Below are 24,591 nucleotides of genomic sequence, written 5' to 3' on the forward strand. Positions count from 1 at the left end.
GGAGGAGTTTGTTATTTTGGTCATTTAATTGATGGAATAAAGATGAGCTTCTGCTTCACCAGCGGCAATTTCTGGTGTCCTGTGCCTTCTCTGAGCCGAACCGAACAATCTGAGAGTATCATTCAATCCCTCATAGTTGTTCTGCTGTTTTACTGAATCCCAGTATTGCTTTGCTGAATTTAACAACTGACTGAAATTCTGATCATAATAATGGGGTTTTTAATTAGGATTTTCAATCCTTAAACACAGTCGAAAAGATTTTTCTGGATCATGAATGGTCTCAGGACATCACAGTTAGTGTGTTTGGGTGGAGATAGAGATTAGAAAAGCAGTGAGCACCTTCTCATTCACTTGCTCTCTTAACATAAACACTAAACCTCATCTTTTAATCATGCTCTGGGTGTCATCCTCGCTGCTGACGTTATAGAGGCATCCATCAGTCTGCCAGAGCCGGCGCTGTAGCAGATATTAATTACCCTGAGCTGCGATGTGTCTCTCCACACTGCTGTCTCCTTCTCCACGCTTGTCCAATCACATTTCTCACAGCCCATTATAAAGGACAAGGGGATACTCTGCTTACCAAGCAGAGGAGCACAAATTGAAATATCTTCGGTGTCACCAATATGTCCAATCTTCAAGAAATCTACCGGCAGCTTTTTTTTTTTTTTTTAATTTATTTTGTCATTAGTGAAACCAAATTTGTCCCATCAACGTTTAAGCCAAATAGAGTATTAAAACAGATTTTTTTTTTCTCCATTACTTTCCGATGACACATTGTTGACAAGAGTTACATTATGTAGCATTTTCAGGCTCAGATATCCCTTTATACTACTATGTCATGTTGTGATTCAATTTGCCCCAGCTCGAAAAAAAAAAAAAAAAAAAAAACATTTCCTTTATTATCTATTTCTAATAGTCTGTAAATTAGTGGGACTAATTGTGATTATTTCACCAAGGTTGCAGTGTTGAGCAGTGTCTGACTTTCAGGTGAAGGTCATTCAAATGTTTTAAAGTCATCACAATGTTTTTTCTTTGCCACTGCGTTTTGTTTTGATGGGCTTCAGCCGCCTGTTGTTTCTGCCATCTGACTTTCCGAGTACAAGCATATGCTTTGTGGGTTCTCCACCTAGACCCCGGTAATCACGAATGCCTGCAAGTCTCCGTCTCTCTGCGTCTCAAAGGAGGCTGTTTAATTTCACAGTGTACTGATTTATTGGCAAATATTTTCTTTGTAACAGGTATATAAATATATAAATGGTGTAATCGTCCCGGGTTACAAGTCTCTGGCTGGTTTTCATGTTTTCGGAGTACAGCGATTGAATGGACCTGAAGAAACCACAAGAGGTGATAGGGAAAAAAAAACTTACAGTACATGCTCAGCAGGCGAATGCTTTGATTTACGTCACAGGCCCTAAACTGAAATCTCCCCTTGCAAAAATTGTGTAATCAGTAGGAGCTGTAAGTTTTAAGAACAGTGAACAACCTTGGGCTGTGATGATAAGGAATACTTTGGAGAAGTTCTTATCCCATGAGTGAAATGAGGAAAAAAAAAAGGAGGCCTAGTTCCCTCCATCTACTGAAATCTGTTAATTTGAAACAAAAACAGTCTCATAACAATGAGCCGGAGTGCTGCTGATGTTGATGAAGCGGTTAATGCAACAGAAATGAAGTGAAACAGATGGCGACTTCAAGTTAGTCCCAGCAGTTCAAGGCAGCGTGTTTAAACTCGGCGTACCGCCAAGGATCCTTACAAAAATTGCATGTTTCTTATAAATGGTATGGTCAGGGTTAATACAACGACAAGGTGTCGAAGCACAATGCATTATTGTTACGTTCAGCACCGGGTGATTTATGCAGCTGGAGCCGGGGTGAATAGCTGCACCACTATTTTATGTGTTCATCTACATTCGCATGATCAAAACTGAAGAAAACGTGTTGGACTGGAAACAGCGGAGGTGAAGGAGAAAAGCACAGCTATTGCTGTGACGTAATGTCCTTCTATATTTCTGCCATTTGTGTCTGTGTGTCCACAGCGATGCATCAACCTGACCCCCTCACTGTCATCATTCAGCCTGACCACACAGAGATATTCATACATCCGACAGCGATGGGCTGATTTATCTCAGATCTGCAGCACTCTGTTTTGATGGCTGCTTTCATTTTCTGCCTGATGAAAGTGCCACCGTAATGTGGGGGAATGAATGTTTTGTCCACCAGCTTCCACCGTCAGCTCAAATCGATGGGGCATGTAATTGGTGGCCACTTTGTGTGATTGCAAAGATAAACAGACATTGTTACGCACACAGGAAGATCAATGTCACGCACAAAACAAGCGAGGGAGTGGAAAGGAATTATGGGCCATTATATTCGCCGACAACATACAGTAAATATTTATGCCGACAAGGTTTGCTTCTGTTTCATGCAAGTACCACCTTTATTAATGATTTATCCCTCAGATTTCATTTAAGGAATGGTCATTTGAGTTCAGTGTGATTTTTTTTTTTTTTTTTAATAACAAAATGGAAATGATCAACACTGGGCACAAGAGCGTGTATTTTTGTTGTGGTAAATTACTGAAAAATCAACAAACCCCTGTTTGAAAAGAGAAAATGATGTATTTTCTGTTACTTGTATTTTTGCTCTGGGACTGTGCTTGCTTGGTAGTAACTAGAAGAAAATGCAGGTTGGGAGCGTGCTGACTCACCCTGGTAATGCAGCAGGAGGAATCCTGAACTGTGCTGCTGGTCCCTGCGAAAGCGGATTGAGATCTGGTTGCTCCAGCTGCGGAGCACAAGGCCCCTCATCAAGACGGACTCATTGGCAAGGATGAAGGGTTCCTGACCGCCTGTGTCTTCCACTGTTATCTGCTCGCCTTCAAACACACCCACATTTAGCACCTGAGAAGAAACGGAGAGAAAGAGAGAGATACAATCAAACACAGGTTCAGTTGGTTGTTAAAATATTTACAAATAGTGGTTTAATCCAACATGTTGCACAAAGAATTTGCAAAACCAGACGCTGATGCCCACCAGTTAAAGTGTGGAGTTTGTTTGCATGCACTCCCTGTATGTGGGTTAAAAAAAAATGCATGTGGGGTTATTTGGCCTGTAGGTGTGTGATTGTCTCTCTGGAACGGACTGGAGGACTCTAGGGTGGTCCTGGTTCCTGAGTGTGTTTTTTGCTGATTAATAGCTGGACCTGCATGAAAGCCATCACAAGGTTTTACAGAAGGTGACTGGATTGAAAGAATAAAAACTCTTTTATAGACTTCTACATTTGGCACTGAGGAAATTAAGAAAAAAAAACAAATCAGTTGTTCGATACAGTCCCAAGTGTGTTTTAATGCTTAAAAAAAACTCAAGATGACTATTATCATTTCAGTTTTAATTGTGAAAAATTAGTGCTTTGACTGTGAAAACTGCATCAAGTAGAAAGAGGATGTTGATAGGTAATGAGTCATGCAAACAGAAACATGATCACCGCTGAACTACTGTGTGTCCTCGGTTCAGCCCGGTCCGATCCTCTGTGGATCCCCTCTACTGTTGTTTTTGAGGATTATTAGGAACCGAGCCCCGGAGGGCAGGGCGGCCGCAGGGCAAGGACTCTGTTATAGTGTCTACGCAAGCAGAACTTTGCGTTGTTGTTGGGTTACTTATTTTGTGCAATATAGGTCCAAACATATCGCAAATATGCTAAATCAGCACATTAGGTGCACGCACATCGCACATAAAGAGAGCCGCCTAGTGTGATGCTTCACCCAAATCTGAATTCAGCACCAGCACTGCTGTGTTTCCTTCTAGAGTCAAATTCAGTCCAATAATGCTGGTCTGGAGGAATAAAACAGGCGGCCACCTGCTGTGCACTTCTCTCAGTTGTCTCCCAGCACACGTATGGAGGGATATGTTTGGTTTAACCATGCCGTCTTTAACCCGCTGCCTGATTGCAGACACGCTTCGGAGTAATCGTAGGATCTGTCTGGGTCATTCCACTCATGGTTTGTTGCACAATTGATTCATCCTCTCTCCGCGTTCTGTTTGTGCCTCCCAGCAACTCTGTCAGCCGTGTTTTATGTCTTCAACAGGTTTGAGCAGCATCTGCAGCTAAATCTGGTGAGGGGATCTCAAGAGAACTGCATGTAGTTAAACTGTCTGGATAATGGAGTACTGACACCTTTTGGAACAACATCTGATTCATTCCCAGCTGAACTATAAAAGAGAAATGTGAAACCAACAGCAGGTCGCAGTTATTATTCTGCATGATAAAAGAAAGTGCTTTCCACCTCGGGTTGGAAGTGGGATCCTGTGTACAGCATCGAACCTTGATGTCATTCCATCATATCTAACCAAGAGTTGGCTTTCTTGGTGTCAAAACCTTTTAAAACATTTATCTTCAAGAAAGCGATGCTCCGAATTGTCTGTGTTTCCTGCATTTTTTATGTAGCTTTATTCTCAGTTTATGGTTTTTATCAAACTCTGATCTTTTTTGGTGCAGATTTGAATGTTCCATAATTTTCAGCATCTTGCTGCCTGTTGTAGAGTATAATGGGTTTAAGGAGTTGAAGGAATTGGCATCAAACAAGCTGTGAGAGAGGAAAGGAACAGGAATGTATCGGTGTACAAAAGCTTCACAACTGGTCTAACAGAACGTCCATGGGCAAAAACTGGCATACAAGAAGCTGTAATCTGTCCCCCATTTGGTGAAAAATGTTAAAGAAAACTTAAAAAAACAAAATTCTTAAGAGTGGCAAACGGCACAGAGACCCAAGCTGAGATATCGGTGATGCTGCAATGAAAATTAACTGCCTCGTTGGTATCTAACTAGCCTCAAAGCCATGCTGAGTGTGTAAGAACATGCATAATGCAACGGTTATAGGAGAAGTTTTCTGGATATTTCTCTGGCTGATCATTATTGATCCCTGCCCACTGGTGGACTCATCGATGGACACACTACAGCTCGCCTGCCAGTGCAGAATCGGTGCTCTTCCCCGGAGAAGCCGGGAAGCACTGTGAGGACCGTGTGTGTTTTTTAATTTCTGCAGTGCTTTCAACACAACACAACATGTGAGAGATGTTGGAGCACACAGGATTGGACCAGCGCCTCCCATCGTGGATCCTGGACTACCTGACAAACGTTCACAGCGCATGGGGGTCTCAGGACTGTGTCAGATACAGTTGTCTGCATTGTGGGGGCTCTGCAGGGAATTGCCCCCACCTCATTCCTTTTCACCCTCTACACTGCAGACTTTGCACCCAACGCACCCGCCTGTCATGTGCAGAAGCTCTCTGATGAGTCTGTGACTGCGGGTCTCGTCAGAGATGGAGATACAGAGCACAGAGAACAGGACTTTGTACACTGGTGCCCGAGGAACCAGCTCCAAATCAATGTGGGGGAAACCAAAGAGCTGGTGGAGGATTTCTGCGGGCAAAGTCACACTCAAACAATACCAGTCAACACCCAGGGAATGGACACTGACATCTTAAAAGAACCTGGGCCCATCCATCCATCCATCCATTTTCTAAGCTGCTTCATCCTTCAGTTGCTTAACAATGCAGATTTCCCCATTGTGGGACAATCAAGGAATCTCTATTTCTATCTCTATTTCTGTTTATATCTAGCATCAGTAGGTGTCATTAAAATTGGCTTCATGTTGAGACTGTAATAGGTTTTAGGAGTAATTGTTAGATTTTGTCAGAATATAGACATTTTCATCACCACTACTCTGTTCCACAACAAAGAAAATCTTAATTTCAAAGGTAATTACAGTACTATTTTGTGGGTTTGTGCAACTCAAGATTAAATTGGGTTGCATGTGGTCCCTAAACTGAAATGTGATCGATTAAACTAAAATAAATAAATAAAAAACATGTAAGTTAAGGAAAATCTGACTTTGATTGCTCAACAAACTTTCAGCTGGATGTGAAATGGAGCGAATCAATATCTGGAAAAACAAGTGTCCCATCAAAGCATATGCCAGCTTGAGCTTGTAGCGAAATTCATGACATGTGCTGAAAGCTAATCCCGTCATAGGTAGTGGGCTCAGGTCTCCGGTATGAGACCACGAGGCAGAAAAAAGGGCTGCCCTCCATCTGCTGTCCCTTAGGTAATATGTGTGCGGGAGTGTTGGTGCAGCCGCCTGGAAAAGCTGAGACGGTGGGCAGGATGAGCGCCCTTCACCACGGCGGCGGCAAAATGAATTTGGTCACGTAGACCAACTGTCACTCAGTCCAACGGGAGCTGACAATGAGAGCTCGGAGGCTAATGGACGCCGTGAGACTGAGCTTGGAGGTGACTTCTTCTGGAATGAACTGGGAGATCAGCCAATATGATTGGATTTTTTTAAATTAATACCAGAATCAAGCAACTCCCCTCGAGGCCAGTGATTTTTAAAGTGCGGTGCAGGCGTCCCATGGGGGGTCAGGGGATCCCTTTTACCCAGCGTGGTTATTAAAAGTAAAACACGAAGAAAAGAAATCACTGTAAAATTGTCATTCAAAGCATAATAAAGACTAAAACTATGTGTAACAGTTAAAACAGATTATATGGAAAGACTTGACGAGCACAGGAAGACTTCTGCTTTCTGTAGTCTCCAGATTGCAACAGCTGGTCATGCTGATATCTTAAAATATGAAAACCTCTTGGTGTGAGACAAAGCACAAGCTGTGAGACAGTTGTGGTGACTTTAGGGGCTGCAATGCGGCTGAAGCTTCGACATGAAACGGTCAAAAAGCAGATATTTGACTGACTGACTGTATGTTTTAGTCTAGAAAGTATATTTGTCATTGCAGATTTAAAAAAATAAAAAAAATATTTGCAGGAGCTTCAAACAGCAGTGTCATACTGAGTGCTAAAGGATTGTCGCATGATTCTCGAATCCCAGATTCCCCTTTCCTCAAGGGTAATGGCAATGACAAAGCCTTCGGCACAGTTCTCTCTTTTTTTTCACTTCTTCCTTTTTTTTTCCCCCCTCTGAGTTAATATAGAGGGCTCGGGCATTTTGCAAATCAGGTTACTTTGGCAACTTGCTCTTCTTATAACTTATAATTCTCCCCACAGTATAGGACTGTAATTTCCCTCCAAGTTCACATTGACACCTATATATTTGAGGAATTAGATTCAAATTTAGTCGATGTGAAATTGCAACTTAGCATGACAAATTTAGAAAATGACAGTGTTGGACAATCAACACAGCAGGAATTCCTAATTGTGTTGTGATTATTCATTGTTTAAAGCTCTGCCTTTTTGATGACAACCTTTGAAGTTGAAGCAGTTATTTCGTTCAGATATTGCTAAGCTGATGGGGACATAAGTATGGCTGAACATGTGATTTTTTTTTTTTTTTTTTTTTTTGCGTGTTTGTTTGATTTTGTTGTTGTTTAGACCTGAGCCTGTAATTTTCTTCTCTCACTTTCCATCAGAAATGATTAATTATCCTCTGATGACTTCTTATCTCCTGATTGCCTTCACCACTGTGCACGATTGTGCAGTGTAAAGTCAGGCGCTGATGAGCGATAGCAGCTGTTCCACCGTGGTTCATACATATTTCAGTCAAAAAAAAAAGAAAAAAAAAGCTCTAGATCCAGTGGCTTTTCCTGGTAAGGCTCTCTGTGGAAGAGGTGAGAAGCCTCTTATCCTCGTTCAATACATCCTCCCTTCCGGCCAGTGACCAACAACAACAACTTGCCCTCACACACGTCTTGTTTCTGCAATGATCCAAATGTCATTGCAGGGGATATTTTTTTTTTTTTCTTCAAAACTTCCAATACAAGCGTTACATTTTCTTATTGATCATTCAATAAAGCTCAGAAAACATTAAAGTACCAGCAACTTGAAAGAGTCATTTGTAATTTTTTTGCATGGTATTGTTTTTCAACCTGGACAACTGTGAGTTCTTAGTATCAGTCGCAGCTTTCTGCCCTGACTCCAGTCGGTTGCTACAGCTACAGCTTGAACTGGCACAAAGTATGAACATATTGCTCCCGTACCTTCCAAATTAAATTGGCTCCTTGTTAAGACCTACACCAACTGGGAGGGGAAAAACGGTGACTCTCAAAGTATGAAACGCTGTCTCCACAACGTGTTAACCTTTTTGTTGACACGCTGCAAGGGGGCGGCTGACTGAAAAATATTCTCAACAGCAATTTTGAAAATTAAACAAAAATTAGGCATGATTTAGTAATTTTCAATAAATGCATCCAGCACAGGGTGCACATCGTGTACAATCACACTGAAAGGCTACAGGAGGGTACATCGCTCCAGCATGTGGCAAGAAAAATGGAGAGCACCTCCTCCTCACAAGTGCAAAGACAGGAAATAAGTCAAACATCCCCTAAGGGATGGAGGAATTATGATGAGAGATCACAACATCTGGAATTTATAAATGGGTCAGATTTTTTTTTTTTTTTTTTTTTTTTAAAGCTGGATAAACAGCCGAGTGATAGCGGCTGCAAGATATCCGGGTGACCTGTGCCAGCGGAAGCGAGAATCACAACAAACATTTCCCACCATTTCAAATAGTAGTGCTACGCCACGGAGTAAACAGAGAGATAAAGTCTGCAGTCGCTGCTCCTAGCACTATCACCTCTGCTTGCAAGCAAGTCTCTTGAGGTAACTTCAGCGGCAGTCAGCCGTCTTTCTTCTCAGCCATCACAGTATTTTCTCGTGGTGGAATCAGACTACTTGTTTTTCTAGTTGCAGGTTCGGATTTTTCTCTCTCATGTAAATGTATTTTTTGTGTTATTACCAGCGGATAGGAACACATCTGGCAATGATGATGAGTTATAACTTCAACATGGAGAGAAGTGGCAGGAGTACTGTTGGAATGATAACATTTGACTTAATTATATGGAAAAAATACCCTTCTCCAAAACTACTGTTTGCATTAGTTACTTCTATAAATATATTGGTAACACTTTACTTGAAGCCCCTCTTTATAACACATTATAAGTAGTTATAAACACTAATACATGATCACAATGCTTTATAACTCACTATACAGCAGTATACAGCATAGGATTAAGGTTAGGGTTAGGGTTAGGGTTAGGGTTAGGGTTTGGTCCTGGCATTGTGATCATCTATGAATGTTTATAACTACAGCTACACATGTTATAATGGCATTATAATGCTTTATGAATGTACTTATAATGTGTTATGCAGGGGGGCTTCAAGTAAAGTGTTACCAATATATTTAATTTCATCATCAGTTTATCTGATTTCAGTTACCTGTGTAATTCATGGTGCTTTGATTTATAAACAATAGTAGATATAGAGATGAGACTGTCCCTGTCAAATTGTTTTGCTTTGTTTTACTATTATCATTGCAAAATGCAGAAGAAATGGTTTTACTATTACTTTGTGATAATTTATGGTTTTATAAGCAGCTAAGTAGATGATCTGATATTTACTTATATGTGGTTAAAATGGCCAAATACCAGCACTCTTAGAAGTGCAGGTATTCAGTAGTGCTTAGTTAAATTTATGTATTTGTACTTTGTTACTTGCACTGCAGAATGTGGATCATGTTATCCTGTGAAGGGACAAACCATGAAACCGATCCTGCCGAGAGTTACTGTTTCAAAAATGAATGAAGGCTCTGAAATGTGTTTAGGAACAGAACAAACTCCCATCTGATCACCGAGTATTCTGTCTGACAGGGGAAACAAACCCTTGAACTTCAAATTAAGGAGCATCCTGTGGCGTTTTCTTGTAAACAAACATGTTTACATCAGAGACACTCACCAAAACACTGTGTGTATCCTCAGAGTCCAGCAAATGCTTTAAAAAAAAGTATGTATATCTTTGTGTGTGCACAAAAAGCTGAAAATGCTTTAAAAAGCGGCGACACGCCGTTTGGATCAATGGCTTTGTTAGACTTCACAGATGGCTCAGGGTCAGACATCCTCATTATGAGGAACAGTCTGCTCTTTATAATTTGACATATTTGTCCTTTTTAGTCACACTTTTAAAAGGGTTATCTGACAAAAATAAAAAATAAAACTCCGATTCCACTCAACAATTAAAGGAAGAACAAAATAATCGCTTACAATCATCAATCTAGTGTGTCACCATTATCGACTGTTAGATGTTGAAACTCTGAGAAATGTAACTGTTTTCTGGGAATGCATTGCTTATTTTGAATTTGTAGATGCATGCTTCCATCGTGCAGCTTTGCCCTCTTCTTTCACTAACAGTGTGTACACATCTGAGAGGTGAGCAGACCAGCCGCTGGAGCTTTGGGGGGTAATGTTGTCCCATTCTTGTCTGATGCAGGTTTCTTGCCGCTCAACAGTTCTGAGCCTTTGTTGCCAGGGGTTTTATTTTAAATCTAATGTTTTGAAAGGTCTGGAGAGCACAGAGGGCTGTTCAGCACCGAATCCTCTGCTATACTGTTGAGATGGATGTAGTGTGTGGTTTAGCATTGTTTTGCTGAAATATGCAAGCCCTTTTCAGAAAGACGTCTGGATGGGAGCACATGTTGCTTTTAAACCTTAAATGTACTTTTCTGAATTTATGTTGTCTTCACAGATATGTAGACTACCTACACCACTGGCACGAATGCACCCCCAGACCATCAGAGATGAGTACATGTATTTCATAAAATGGTAGAATATCTCTGTATCGGCCTCTGTTTTGTTGTTCCATTGAGAATAACATATGGGTTTATGAGATCTGTGGATCGTTGCATTCTGTTTTATTATTTATACAGCAACCTCACTGTTTTGGAATCGGGGTCGTTGTCGATACGTTTAAAGTTTTTGCATTAAATCCCTTTAATCCTTGAATCCTTTAATTCCTTCAGCTTGGTTTTTTTGCTGTAAACACGTTTATTCAATGTTGATCTTTTGCAGAGTAATCCAGTTAGAATCATTCTGACTTTGTAAGTTACATGGTTCAAATTCAGTTTATTCCTTCTCCATCGTTGTTTTAGGTTATTTGTCTTCTTTCAATATGATCTCAGTTATGAGTTATTGTCTTTGATTGATCTGTTCAAGTATTTTCCTGACAGAACTTTTTGCTTCATGGAAGCTCTGCACTTCTCTGGTAGGAGGAAGAAAGAAGCCTTGTATGGCACTTTTCTTTTTTTTTTTCCTTTTCTTAACTAATCCTGACAATTAAGTGGTTTATATCTATTTTTATAAATTCATTTGTGTGCATGAGTGCATTTATTATTTGTTGATAAACCGATTAAAAAATGGCAGTAAAAGCTGTTGGAGCTAAATATTTGGACTGGGTGAAGTCTGATTATACAAGTGTTAATTGTTTGCAGTCCTTCACACGACGTGCATTTGCAGTCTGGGAATCTGCAGCATCTTATCACACCCAATAATCTCGACCAGACCGCAGATCTAAGACCACTTGGTTAACATATACGTGTAAGGCTTGTGGAGGATAGGTGAGCAGATAGTGGACAGTGAACATTTGGACTGATGGATAGTTCGGCCCCAGAGGGCCCTATCATCTGTCATCCACCCTGAGACCTGTCAGTGCAGCTAGCAACAGCTGTCCTGCCTCAATTATGAATCATTGGCCATGTCAGGAGACATCAGACTACCTTATCTGCACCAGTCCTGCTGCTAAATGCCCTGAGGGACTTCTTTCTCACCGTCTCTCTCCCTCTCTCTCTCTCTCTCTCCCTCCCGTAGACACGTGCTCATGCACATTTATGCGTGCACACGTATGAGCATGCACGCGTAGGGTCCTCTGGACTGCAATGAGAGCTGCCGTATTGTGTGTCCGAGCTGGAATCTCTGCCTCAGCAGGCGACGTTTTGTGGAACTGGGGATTTGGCTGACCAAGCACACTTCTGCTCCAGCAACAACATTATCAGGCGATGCCATCTATACAATATACAGTTCCATTTTGAGAATTGTGTAGAGACAAGAGAGAATATCTCTTTGGTATTTTTTTTTTGTCCCCAGCATGTGAAAAAAAGTCCAACCAAAAGAGGAAAAACTGCTCTCTAAGTAGGAGCTATTTTTCTTTAAGCCATCTCTATTTTCCAATCACTGTTCTAATAGTTTTTTTTTTTTTTCCCGAAACTAATCAAAACAAGAGAACTAGAGGAAAGAAGGTCATCTCTCTCCTTCAGCCACTGCCTTTTCAATCAAACTACTGGATTGAATACGCTATCGTGCAAGGCCGCACTACAATTGACAGTGCCAGAGCCACACTTGGAATACTAACGATGAAGGAAAACATCTAAAATAATGTCTTAAAAGATAAGAGCATTTGCGGGGTTTAATATCTTTATCGTGCTGTGTACCTTGACCTTTGAAGAACAGGGAGCTTCCAGTGAGCCGTTGTGTTAAACGCGCGCGAGTGAACGGTGAGCAGAGAGCAGAGGTGAAGGTCCATCTTATCACATCGGAACAGAAAGCAGCCTGGCACGAGGGTTTATCCGTGACTACTGTCAATGCCGATACCATACAGTTCGCCCCTGAAAAGAGATAAGCTAACTCATCTGTCACACAATTAGGGAGTTTACTTTACAATAATTTAATTTTTTTTTTCTTAATGAATAAAAATTCAATTTAGACAAGAGGCATATACTTCTCCAGAGGTTTCAAAATAAATAAGCTGCCAAATAAATCTGACATTTTACATATTTAAGATATGTAATCTGAAATTCCTTTATTTATTGGCGGGCGTACAAGACGAGTTAGGTCTCCTCAGAGAGCGGCTCTCAATGATTTTTTATTGTTGAAAACATCTGGTGGTGCTCTGAAATGAACATTTACACTGACTCACAGGAGCTATTGCTGATGCAGGAACGAGCGGTATGTAATCAAAATGATACCGCTATACATGGAAATTAAATGACCCTGCTGCTGTGGGTAATAAATCAACAACTAGTGGTGGACTCACCAGCTGCAGAGTCATCATTACTATGATAAAACCCACTGCTTTATATGGCGGAGCATGCTGGTAATGTACCTATTTCTTCGCCTCCCTATCGCTGGCTTACATTTGAATTATCTTCTTACACCACATCCAACTTGGTGTTTTTGTGTATCTCCTGATTAATTCATACAAAAAGAGTTCTTCCACTGCTCATTATTTGAAAAATGTTATCTTAATTGAACATTCACCTCTATATAAAACAGCCAAGGCCATTTCCTGTTTGCCCCGCCGCCTAAAACAATGGATTCTTACCAATCAGCAAAAGCGGAATGTTAATGAGAACATGCAGGAGCCAGCAGCTGAATACAATACTAACTTGCCCATTGTCTCTTATGTTCCCACTGAACTGGGTTATTTTATGCTGCTGTGATTGCCAAACGCAAACTTTCTACAGTGGCCATCTTCTTGCACATTCTTTGTTTTTCCTACAGATGCCCACGGTGAAGCAGATATGAAGCCGCTTCGCATTAGAGGACGTTTTATGAGATGAGATTCTCCCTTTCTGATAAATCAGACTCACTTCCTGAGGTGCCTCTCGGGCCCTGACAGCTCAGTTTATTTGCTGCAGTGTGCATTTTTGCATAGATTTAAATTCATGCATTGCTGATTACTCCTCGTATTTTGGAGTATTGCATCTTTACTCTTCCTTCCTCATCACAACACCGAAAAGGGTTGGGGAGAACTTAGCTTTCTGCCAAACAGACTTCTCCCTTTATGACAGCTAGCTGAGTGGAGGAGCAATTAGTGTCACCTGAAAGCATTCCTCTCGGGATGGCTCGGCCCCATGAAAACTCATCTCAGCAAAGCCCTGACACCCTAAAAAGCTCATCAAGATCAAACTGGCCTCCTTTATGTCCTGGCTTACTCTCGCACGGCACAGCATGATGAAGGTTTTTCTTTTGCCTCATCTCATGTTGATTAAAGGCAGCAGGCCTGTCTTCGCTTCCATTACTCAGTCAGGCTCACTTTCTCTCCTACACATCTGTGGCGTCCCGTTCGCTTCTGCTGCTGGGTACGCAAGTCCAAACATTATCTGATTAAAACACCGCTTTTAGGATGTCAGAGGTCCGAAAGAAGGATTACGTTCAGCATTGAACTCTAAGAAAGAGAGTGTGGATTCACAAAAGTGAGAAAAAAGAAAAAAAAAAATGCTTGTGTTAGACATTTTGTACTCCTTTTTTTTTGTATGGCCACTTCATCTGATGAGAGTGCCAGCAGTCACTGAACACCCATAAAACAGGCTTAAACTCCCTCCCTCATCGGCCACCCTCAGCCAGGGTCAATGCCTCGTGCGTTCTCCCTCTTTTAAGAAAAAAGGGAAAAAGTGGAATTAAAATAAAAGCGCGCGAATCAATACAGCAATTCAGCCGGCAGAGAGAGGGGGCTACGTGTCAAGTATTGGTGCCGCTTATTAACATGGCTATTGACTAGAGTCAGAAGAGCGTGCTCGCAGACACAGCATCAAATACCGATCGTTAACCCCGAAGTCAGGGTGAGCTATAAACACTCGGCATGCTCTGTAACATCTCAATTCTTAGAGGGGCATTTTGGTAATGATCTTCAGCAGTCCCACCTCAGGTGTAATTCATTAGTACATGCACCAATCGCCACAACATAAAAACCACTGAAAGGAGAAATGAATAACAATGATTGTGTCACTACAACCGGTTCATCGGTGACCGAGGGTGCCGACGGCTCATTGATGCGCGAAGGGAGCCAAGGGCGGGCTGTGGGCTTTATTCCGACTTGAAGAGCTGCTGTAGCGCAAATTGCTGAAAAACCTCGAAATAATGAAGAGAGTCTCAGCACAGCGCAGCTTGCTGCATATGGAGGCGCATACCTCCAGAGCGTCCATGCTGAAGTGATCCACTGCTTCCAACGGGCGCGCGATCATCAAGAAGCGGACCATGAAGGAAGTGAAGAAGGTGACCCGGTGTGATGAATCAGAACTTCCTCATGTGGATGGCCAGCTGCATATAGAGCGCTTACCGGGAGAAACAAATGGCAGCTGGATGCACCGAGGGAAAGCAGGCAGGCCGGTGGAGGAGGAGGAGGAGAAGGAGGAGCGGGGGTGCTGCTCACGGCAATCTGATGCCGGGAAACCTCGGGGTCACGGCATTCATGTGGATGTTACTTTGACATGTACCACCCACCTAAACACCTCTTCATCTCGCGTCAGATGGCCAGTAAAACCTTCAAAGGTCTTGTAAAGTCGAAGCCATATATGGGCCAGGAGCTGCTTTGGTAGTAAATACACAGTATTTGACAGGTGGTTTGTAGGGCACTGACTAAAATACTTGAAAGTGGAAAATTGAAATCTGAGCGTCTATCTGAAGGGTAAATGTTTACACTAGACTTTTTAAAGGCTCACAAAAAATATAAGAAAGCTACGTGCCTTTAATTTATCATAAAAATCTCTCAGAAGATGTAAAACTGACCAAAATTATAGAAATTCTATTGTATCAGGAGTGTCAAACTCATTTTATTTCAGGGGTTACAGTTTGGTCCCAAGAGTAAGAAATAGCATTATAATATATAAATAGATGGCACTATAAATATCCATCTTGTTTTAAGTGCAACAAAGTCTTAATATGTCATTAAGAAGTTCACATTTAATAGAATAGAATATTAGTTAAGACGGCATCTTCTAACTTTTGCAACATGTGACACACCTGAAATTCAAATAACAGAACTGTAATTTCAACATCAAGCCTCAGTTCATGTGTTTTTCTACACAGTGATTTTTTTTTCTCCTTATCTTTACATCTTTAAAAGCAACAATCGGCCACACGTAGCTGGATCTCAAAGCAGCAGTAGGCCAGCTAGTAGGTTCAGAATAACGGTAAAATTTGATAAATTATATTTGATGCAGACACATTTCTACATCTGCGTCATAATCCTGTTCACTTGAACTGATTCACCACAAAATTCAGATTAAACTGGAAAGAAAATAAGTCCTACCTCTGGTGGTCAAAAAAAAAAAAAAAAAAATAGTGCAGTTAAAGGGGCTGGATCATGCTTTTTTAGCTAAACCCTAGCTTTTGCATTAACATGGTTAATAGTTTATTTTTGGCGCTAAGGAAAAGACATTTTGTGTGAAATAAAACATTTTCTGGGGCCAATTCTGAAACCCGGAAGAGAAAGCGCTCTGTTCCAATGAAAATCCCGCCTCTCTCCCTGTGGACTTTGACTGACAGCGTACTTCAGCCAAAACAAATACGCCATCAACATGTGTTAGCTTCTCTAAGGGTTAGCTTTAGCTCTTTAGCGCTAGCTTCTCTACACGCAAAGACACGCGAAAACTGTTAGAAACTCACCAAGCGCAGACAGCTTGCTCTTACTCTTGTTGTATACTTGGTGTTTTGGCTATAACTTTACTTATTGCAGCTTTTAGTCGATGGTTAAAGTTTATCTCCGTAATCTCCGCTAACACCTTTGGGGGTGTTTTTGATGAGTAAATAACTATATAACAAGGCTAAAACATTCAAAAAGTGAATTTTGCATGATACAGCCCTTTTAATGTCCTAACGTCTCACATCTGGAAAATTTCATCTCCTCGTCCGGATCGGACTGTGTGGTGGTCTATAAGTGTGACATCCCTGTTTTTTTGCCTTAAAATATGTCTTAATTGGATGAGTGTGTCACAGGGTTTCTGTGAAAGGTAATAAAATATTCATAAAAAAAAAAGCAAAAATGTCAACAGTGTTGATATCAACATAGAAGAATTTTAAAGCAGAAGTATCACATTAGTCATAATATGATAATTAGTTTCAGAGAGGCAAGAAGTTAAGGAATATGTGCGATAAAGCTGATTGGTATCCAGCCCTCGGCTCGTTCAGTGTTTGGTTTTGCCTCACGTTGCCGTCTGAAACAATGCTCACTCATGTGTGGATGAAGAACTTGGCTCTAAAGCTTTAATTTTCCCCGCTGAGACTCAAGGCCTTTGTTTGATATTTATAAGCTTCAATTACCAAACAAAACACAAGTGTGCTTTTTCTTTCATCTTAAAGATAGTTCACTTTCAGCTCGGCTATAAATACACTTGTCACCGTGTTATTTTCTGAGATTTTTTAAAATTAACAGAGCTATCGTCTCTCATTACCAGAGTCCTGTTATGATATTTAGATTTTTTTGAAGCAGTTTGAATTCAATAAACGAAGGAATCAAATGCTTTAATTTAGGGAAAATAAGTATTATCAAGCAGGGAGCACCAATTTGTCTTATCTTATAAAATTTTCCGCTCAATAATTTAAAATATTTTTGATTTTTGAGTCAAGAAGTGAGACAAATAGAAAAAAAAAAACTAATAACCAACTTTAAGACAGGAAAGAAAAAGTGAAGATCAAAGGGTTGGAAGAGCAGAGAAAAAGCTAAAGAAAAATAAGATACAGTATTGACCTCAAATCCTTTTCCAACATCTTCTTGAATAATGCTGCTTTAAGCCTGTCAGCAAATGGAAACACTACTGTAATCAGCCTTTGTGGCTGTGAGAGAAATTGGCCATGTCTAGGTTTCTAACCCCTGAAACATATTAACCAGCGCTTCCCACGCAATACTTTCTCTCTAAAGCCAGAGCACAAGACGTGGCGTGAAGCAGAGCGGGGGGGACAACCTTCGCCGAGGCTCAGATGGTAACTCCTTGAGACCCGGCCGGTAGATCAGTGAGCAGAGGAGACAGAGAAATCAGAGCGGGACAGATGGCCCTGGAAAGAGCTGATAGCTAGCTAACTCGCTGGATTTATTTGATCAAATAAAAAGCAGATTTTAAGCACTTTAATGCCACAGCCCAGTTCTGGAAAACCTCCATCTGTCCTCCACTAAAAGCTTATTGCAAAAGTGACTGTGGCGGAGAAGAAGAGATGGGTGTAAAAATAAGACGTGCCTTGGATATCACCAATTCACTGGTCCAAAAAAGCACTTTCATGTGTATTTATATAGTAGAGGGCAAAAAAAGAGGCTGGCTTAGGCTTCTCTGATGACTTTGTAAACTCTATTTTGACACCTAAAGTCTGCAAACCTGTAAGGCTGACTCAACTAAATATATCTCCTATATTGTAATCAAAGACTTACGAATGAGATAGCTGTCTTTATATGTGCTTAGATAAAACTTAAAAGGGTATCTTTATTAATAGCAATTAATCACTATATTCAAGCGCTCTTAAATTAACACTGATCCTTAACATTTTATGTACGTTTTTCCAACAATAAAGAAGTGATGTAATTGTATCATGAAATTAACCTTTTGCCTGTGATGTTACCGTCTGCTCCAGCTTTCAGTGAAATAGCAATCAATACTTTACTTCTTTTACACAGTCCACCCCTCTGAATCATAGTTTTGCCATTTAACTACAGAGGAATGGCTAAATGACCTGCACATCGGGGTGGTCTACTCTACAACACTACGACATAATCATTGGTGAGATTTCTGCTGACAATGTCACACAACAGTGCATCACAAACAACAAAGTCAAGCTCGCCTTCTTGGATAATAACAGAGGTTTAGTGGCTTTTAATTTAAGTGGGGAAAACTCGGTTCAAAGGATTTCAGTCCTGAAACCCATCCGAAGATGCGATTTACATCAAAAGATTCTATGGATACCAACAGCTATTAATGCAATGGTATTACAGCGACAGCAGCATCATCAAAGGGAGGCTGCTTCAGTGCAATTAGCTTATCATCATTTATGTAGCATTCACTTGAATAAAATGTATTTAAAAAAATCTTTTTCAACTCAACTCTTTTAGTTGTGTGGTTTATTAAAAATATCCACTCCTTTAGGTTGATACATAGCACAATGAAATGTAGAAGAAAAAAATAACAGTGTCATTTTATTTGGACTGGTTGCAAATCCTTGTTTCTGTGGAGTAATTTAATTGTTTCTTAAATTTAACTATTAGAGTTTGATACTTGAGTCAGTATAGCTCATTTTTACTTTGCAGCTCTCGTACTCCATGGAGATAGAAATTCTTCTCTTTCCTGCTGAATATCGTTGCGTCTCTCCAGGATCGGAGGAACCAGTGTGGCATCATGCATCTGAAATGCATTCAAGATGACTTTGTGGTGAAACAAGAGAAAATCAGGACTTTAAAAAGCTGGATTCTGGCAGAATTTATCTAGGGGGAAAAAAAAAAAGTTTAGGAAACAAAAATCATTAAACGGAGTGACTTTTTTTTTCCTTGAATGAATACTAAATACTTCCGTTATATCAGACTCCAAATTAGCACAACTGTTTTGCTAATTAATCCCTTTTTGCAGTCTGAATCTGCAGATGAGCCATTGCAATGTAAGATGTCAGCCATGGCACAGAGGTTGAACAGTCAGTCTAAGAGCAGTATTTTCCTCCTGATACATTTTTCATCCTTCCTCTCCCACAAGTTGCCAGACTGCTGAAAGGAGTATTGAATGAGCACAGAAAGGGCCTGATCTTGCTTATTTATTCGCCACCAATCTCTCAGATATTTTTCGAACGCTGCCTACCAGCATTCGGCGAGGTCTCTGAATTCTGTAAATGACACTGTATCTTTTTATAGTGTTTTACTGAACCATAGGTACACAACATCAATATTTATATTTATTGCAGCTCCCATAGCTGTCCTTCACGTTATTTCTTTCATCCAATTTCCCTCCTTTGCCCTTGCAAACCGCCGAACTGTCTGCTGTAATGATAACATCCCTCTATAATGAAGGCCGGCTGCCAAAACAAGAACACGCACTTCAAGTATAATGTCCCTCCTACAGCTTCTCCACTTGGAGGTATGAAGCATTCAGCATCGGTATTCATACTAATGGCCGGCACAGTGAAATGGTATAAGTAACAAGACAATCAAAGACGACTGAGAGCATTTAACCCAGGGTGTTTGCTTTTGTGTGCCTAACCGAGAGCAGGAAGAAAAAAAACCACATATTGCACAAACCTAAAAATTGTCAAATGACAAAAGAAAAAGGTGTGATCATTCTGGAAAACACAGTGTGAGGATGACAAATAAAATTGTGAGGCAGATAAAGGAAATCAATGTTCTTCTGGAGAGAATAAATCTTTTTTTTTTCTTAATGAATGTCAAACACCTGCCCACCACAGATCCAGAAAGACCTCACAAAAGCGTCAAAATCACAAAAATGAACAAAACATTTTCTTTTCTTTTTCTTTCTTTTTTTTTAAATTGAAGTAACTAAAGGTTTCAAATCTGTAAACACATTTACATGTATTTAAATTAAATAAAGTGTGATATGATGCTGGGACCTGAGCCGAGACATCAGTGTTTGCTGTCTCACTGCGAGCGAAGCAGCATTAGTATCAAAGCCACACTGTGAGGGTGACTTTGTGAGAACATGCACGCTGAATTAAAGGCTGCGGGAACTGTGTGCGCCGGGAAGTGACACTCTTTCGCCAACTGAATAGAAATACTGTGGCAGATATGATTTCAGGTCTTTAAGTAGATTTGCAGAGCATTTTTAGATGTAAACAAAAAATCCTAATTGGATTTGTTCTTTTTTTTAAAAAAAATATTTGAGATTGCAGACACTAAACATTCAATAATGGAGGTTTTCCAAAGACAGACATTGACTTGAACTATGGGGTTTCCAGTTGATTTATCTGTGCAATTAAAATGACGAAGTTTGGTGCTAACTGAAGCCTTTGCTCCTGGTCACACTGTTCTCACAGGCACACAGCAGTCACGAGTGTCCCGTTACTCACTACTTGAAGAGAAAAGGGAAAAGCGGCAGCCCATCAGGCTTTATTGGCTTTAATCGCAGGGTGCTGGTGTAACTGCAGCTGCAATGCTGCAAATCAGACACAGCGTTATTTATGCAAATTGTTGGAAGAAAGAAGAAAAGGGAAAAAAAAAAATGTATTCAAATATTAAAACTGTGCGGTAAAATGAGTTTGGTATGTGCGTGCTGCTTCTTCGTGGTCATTTTTGTGTCTTCACAACCTTGAAACCTGGATAGCCTCCAGGAAGAGGAGCTTCACACACAGGCGATGAGAGGCGTGACACATGCTTGATTTCAAATTCTATCGCTTCATCTTTACTCACTTTGTGTTCCCAAGGAACGGGGACCTTGGCTCCTCATTCTCTTCAGCTGTGCCAAGCAATTGTCTGTATAGTTTGCCATCAGATGACTATCAGTTTAGCTGTAGGAGGGAAGGAGACTGTGCCCTCCCCCCTCCCCATCTCCTACCCCCACCCACCATCTGTTCGCATGTTGGTGTTGAAACACACGGCTTTCTCCTCTGTCTTTATCAGTCCTGGTTGATGTGTGAATAAAATATGGATTTTTTTTTTTTCTCCTTTCCCCACCCGTCCTTTAAAGGATTGCACTTTTTAATTCTAGGGAGGGAAATTCTCCCAAATGCATCGCTGAAACTGTGAAAACTAGGAGCTGATACATCAAATGCATGAGTGGGTATGCACGCACATGTGCAGGTAAGTAAGTGTGTGCTTATAAGTGGTTCAAGATTTACTTAAGTTACCCAGAGGAAGCTCTGGGAGAGAAGCACACTCGCAAACGTATACTCTGTCAAGACTTATCTTGGCCCTCCAGAGGCAGCAAGACAAAGCTCACACATTTTAAAGTCTCCAGTGGTAAATGAGGCGTTTGAGGAATTGCAAATGCCAGAGAACGCGCGCACACTGACAGTTAATTTTTATAACCTTTTGTGAAAAGACTTACCAAGCAAACATTCAACCTGAGACAGACGGCGTCACTTGTGCCCTCATCCACCCACCCAGCCCAGAAACTCGCTGTCTGCCTATCTCTGTCAACCCACACACGACCAGCAAATACTCTGAGCTGAAATTAATCCAAAATATGTCGGCACTCTCACGCAGTACAACAGCACTTCTTTGCAACATTGTGGTGTTTAAGAAGTGGTTGATATCCGCCTCAAGCAGCACACCTCTCGTCCACGTGCGTGTAATAAATATTTGTAAATTAAGCACTGTCATTTTTGGGACATCGTGCACTTCCCAGCTGCTCTGTAGGTTTTTACACTAGGTGTATATTTATATTTTTGGTTCATTTTTGTCTTTTATGTGCTCGCAGATGCAGTGTATAGTTCCTTCCATTTTAAAATGTTTATTATTGCTAACTCTGTCACATCCGTGGATCAATATAAACGTCAATAAATCAGTGTAGACTATGTATGAATTCATTTGGACAAGATACTTACTAGAAATGCGGAAATAAATGTTCATGATTGAAAGCTCAGCGTACATTAATACAAAAACACAGGAACAAAGAAATGTGCTTTGTGTTGTGTCGCAGCTCGTTGTGATTCAGTGGCAGGACTGTTTGTGTTGTGGAGACAAAACAAACGGTCCAAGAAATAAGTCAGCTTCTTTTTTGCTGTTGACCAATTTGTGTAACTGTGAAATAAAAGCAGTATCACACTCGAGGTCGTGCCATTGTACCGAATATCAGCTCAGCAGTAATTATCTCCAGCAGCCCCCTGCCAGCCCAAACACAGTGTGGTGATAGTAAACACCAGCACCCAGCGCCTCCTCGGTAATCCGGCCTAATTACAGCCGGTGCAGACCGAATAAAGAAAATGATTTGCAGAGTTCCCAGAACTTCAGGTTTTCAGCTTAAAACTTGTTTTAACTTTGGGAACAGTCAATTCAAGTTTTGAAATGCAACTATGAACTTTAATAAAGAGACACTTTAAGAAATGCGTAGTTTCAAATTGCATGCAGCATCATAGTGAGCCTTCCGCACTGACCTGGACCTCGATGTTATATCCCAGGTAGACAGTAATCAGGAGGTTGCACTCCACTCCGGAGTCAAGTTCCTGCAGGATTTCGATGTTACCCTCAGGGTCAGTGAAATTCAGACCACACGGCTCTGTGGGAGACAGTAAAATGACAAGTGATTCCTTTTTCCCCGGACCAGTGATCTCTCTGACAGCCCACCTGTGTCTTTCTGCCCCCTCAACCCTCTAACTATCTCTGCAGATATCCTTTCTAACGCTGCGCATCGGGGCCTTCAGCCTTCTGTGGCCGGTGGAAAGGACAGGGAGGACGCATCAAGAAAAATCAGATTGTTTTTGACACATGAGCAACTCTGTAATCTCTTGCGGAGAGATGGATGGATGTGTGCAGAATGCCAAATGATCAGGAGAGAAACAGATGCTTAATTTCTTTTTTTTTTTTTTTTTCTCCTTTGGGATGTTTGCATTAAATTTTGGGGGAACTTCCTAACTCAGTTTAGACATTATCCGTGGGTGAAAAAGAAGAATCACTCAAACACTGTGTCAGCGTGACGACGCCTACCTGATGTCTGCACGGTGGTGATGGTGGTGGTGGTGATGACGGTGGTGGAGGTTGTGGTCACGCTTTTTTCTTGGATTGATGAAGTTATCTTGGGAGTTGGTTGATCCGGGCTGGTTTTGTTTTTCAATCCGGCTTCCCTCACATTCCCCTTGTCCACCTTCTCTGAGGCGGGCGCAGCAGCGGTGGCCTCCACTGGAAGACCACCCCAGCTCTGAGGCCGGCTTCCCCACAGAGACACGGAGGCTGCGGCGACGTTTCCGCCGCCTGGACTCTTATTATTCGGTGTCACTTGTGTGGTGAGGGAGTCGGTCGTTGGCTCGACCTTCTCTGCTCCGCTGGTTTTTACCTTCAGCGACTTCTTCGGAGGATAGGACACGGGCGACCCTGGAGTTGTGGGAGAAAATGTCGTCAGCGGGGAGGTGGCGGCGGCGGTGGCCGTGGTGGCGATGTCTGAGAAGGCCGGGGCGTCCTCATGGGACACGAGCTGAGTGACCGAGTCCCCTGCGTTTGGAGCCGACGCGTAGCCGGGCGCGGTGGGGTACGCCGCCACAGATCCGTCCTTCCTGAAGTAGTGCTGGTCCCCCTGGAAGTTCCTCGTCAGGAGGTGGTCGTGAAGCAGCAGGCCCCTGAGGACCGGCTGGTGGTTGGGGATGTTCACCGGCGAGGCGGTGGTGACTGAATGGACTTCGCTCTCGGTGTCCTGTGTCGATATGTGTGTGAAGAGCTCCCTGTCAGGACCCAGTGTTCTCTTACTGACACTGTTTCTTTCTTTTGGACCTGGGAGCAAAAGGAAAAAAAAAAAAACAAGAAAAAACAATCTTGTTACATTAAGTAAAATATTACGCTCCACTGAACTCCAAAAGCAACATACAGTATGAGAGAGGAGTGCGTCTTTTTGACAGTTTCATTATAGAACCATCAACTCTGCAAGCCTATAATCTTCCAAAATTAAGCCTAATGAGGTGAGAGGTTGTCCTCTTGTATAATTCTTCCACACATATTTTGTTGCTAATTTAATCAGTTCATTATGCATGTACAAGTGTGTGTGTGTGTGTGTGTGTGTTTGTGGCTCCGGAGAAAGGAATGATGGCTTATTATAATCCTTAATAGCATTCATTCTGGAAGCTTTAATAGTCCTAAATCTGTTTAAATGATTGAGATATATCAGTCATACTAGTAAGATGCAATATATGCTTTAAAGGACCGTGAAGGATGCATCCTCTCTGTTAAAAGTAGCTTTTTTTTTTTGTTTTTTCTTCACAGAGTTGACGTGTTGTGTCACTCACTTTAATTGAAATACCGTGAAGGACATTCTTTTAAAGGCCTGCAGCCCTTTGATACCAACAGTCATGAGCTGTAGCTTGTAGAAAGACAGTTTATCAAAGGCAAATTCCACAATCGCACAGCACACAGGCAGTGAAA

The 24,591-nt window shown here is 41.4% G+C and overlaps 1 protein-coding gene across 2 annotated transcripts in view; it reads right to left on the reverse strand.

Annotated features, from left to right (window-relative positions):
• The window catches only part of LOC115396064 (seizure protein 6 homolog), a 102,138-nt gene that overhangs the window by 25,610 nt on the left and 51,937 nt on the right, over positions 1-24,591 (reverse strand). For both annotated transcript variants that reach the window (XM_030101824.1, XM_030101823.1), the window contains exons 2-4: positions 23,170-23,946; positions 22,620-22,741; positions 2,705-2,897 (exon numbers count right to left, since the gene is read on the reverse strand). In XM_030101824.1, the coding sequence (XP_029957684.1) occupies positions 2,705-2,897; positions 22,620-22,741; positions 23,170-23,946 (1,092 nt within the window). The remainder of the gene's footprint in view (positions 1-2,704; positions 2,898-22,619; positions 22,742-23,169; positions 23,947-24,591) is intronic.

This window comes from Salarias fasciatus, chromosome 10 (assembly GCF_902148845.1).
Source record: "Salarias fasciatus chromosome 10, fSalaFa1.1, whole genome shotgun sequence".
Classification (NCBI taxonomy): domain Eukaryota; kingdom Metazoa; phylum Chordata; class Actinopteri; order Blenniiformes; family Blenniidae; genus Salarias; species Salarias fasciatus.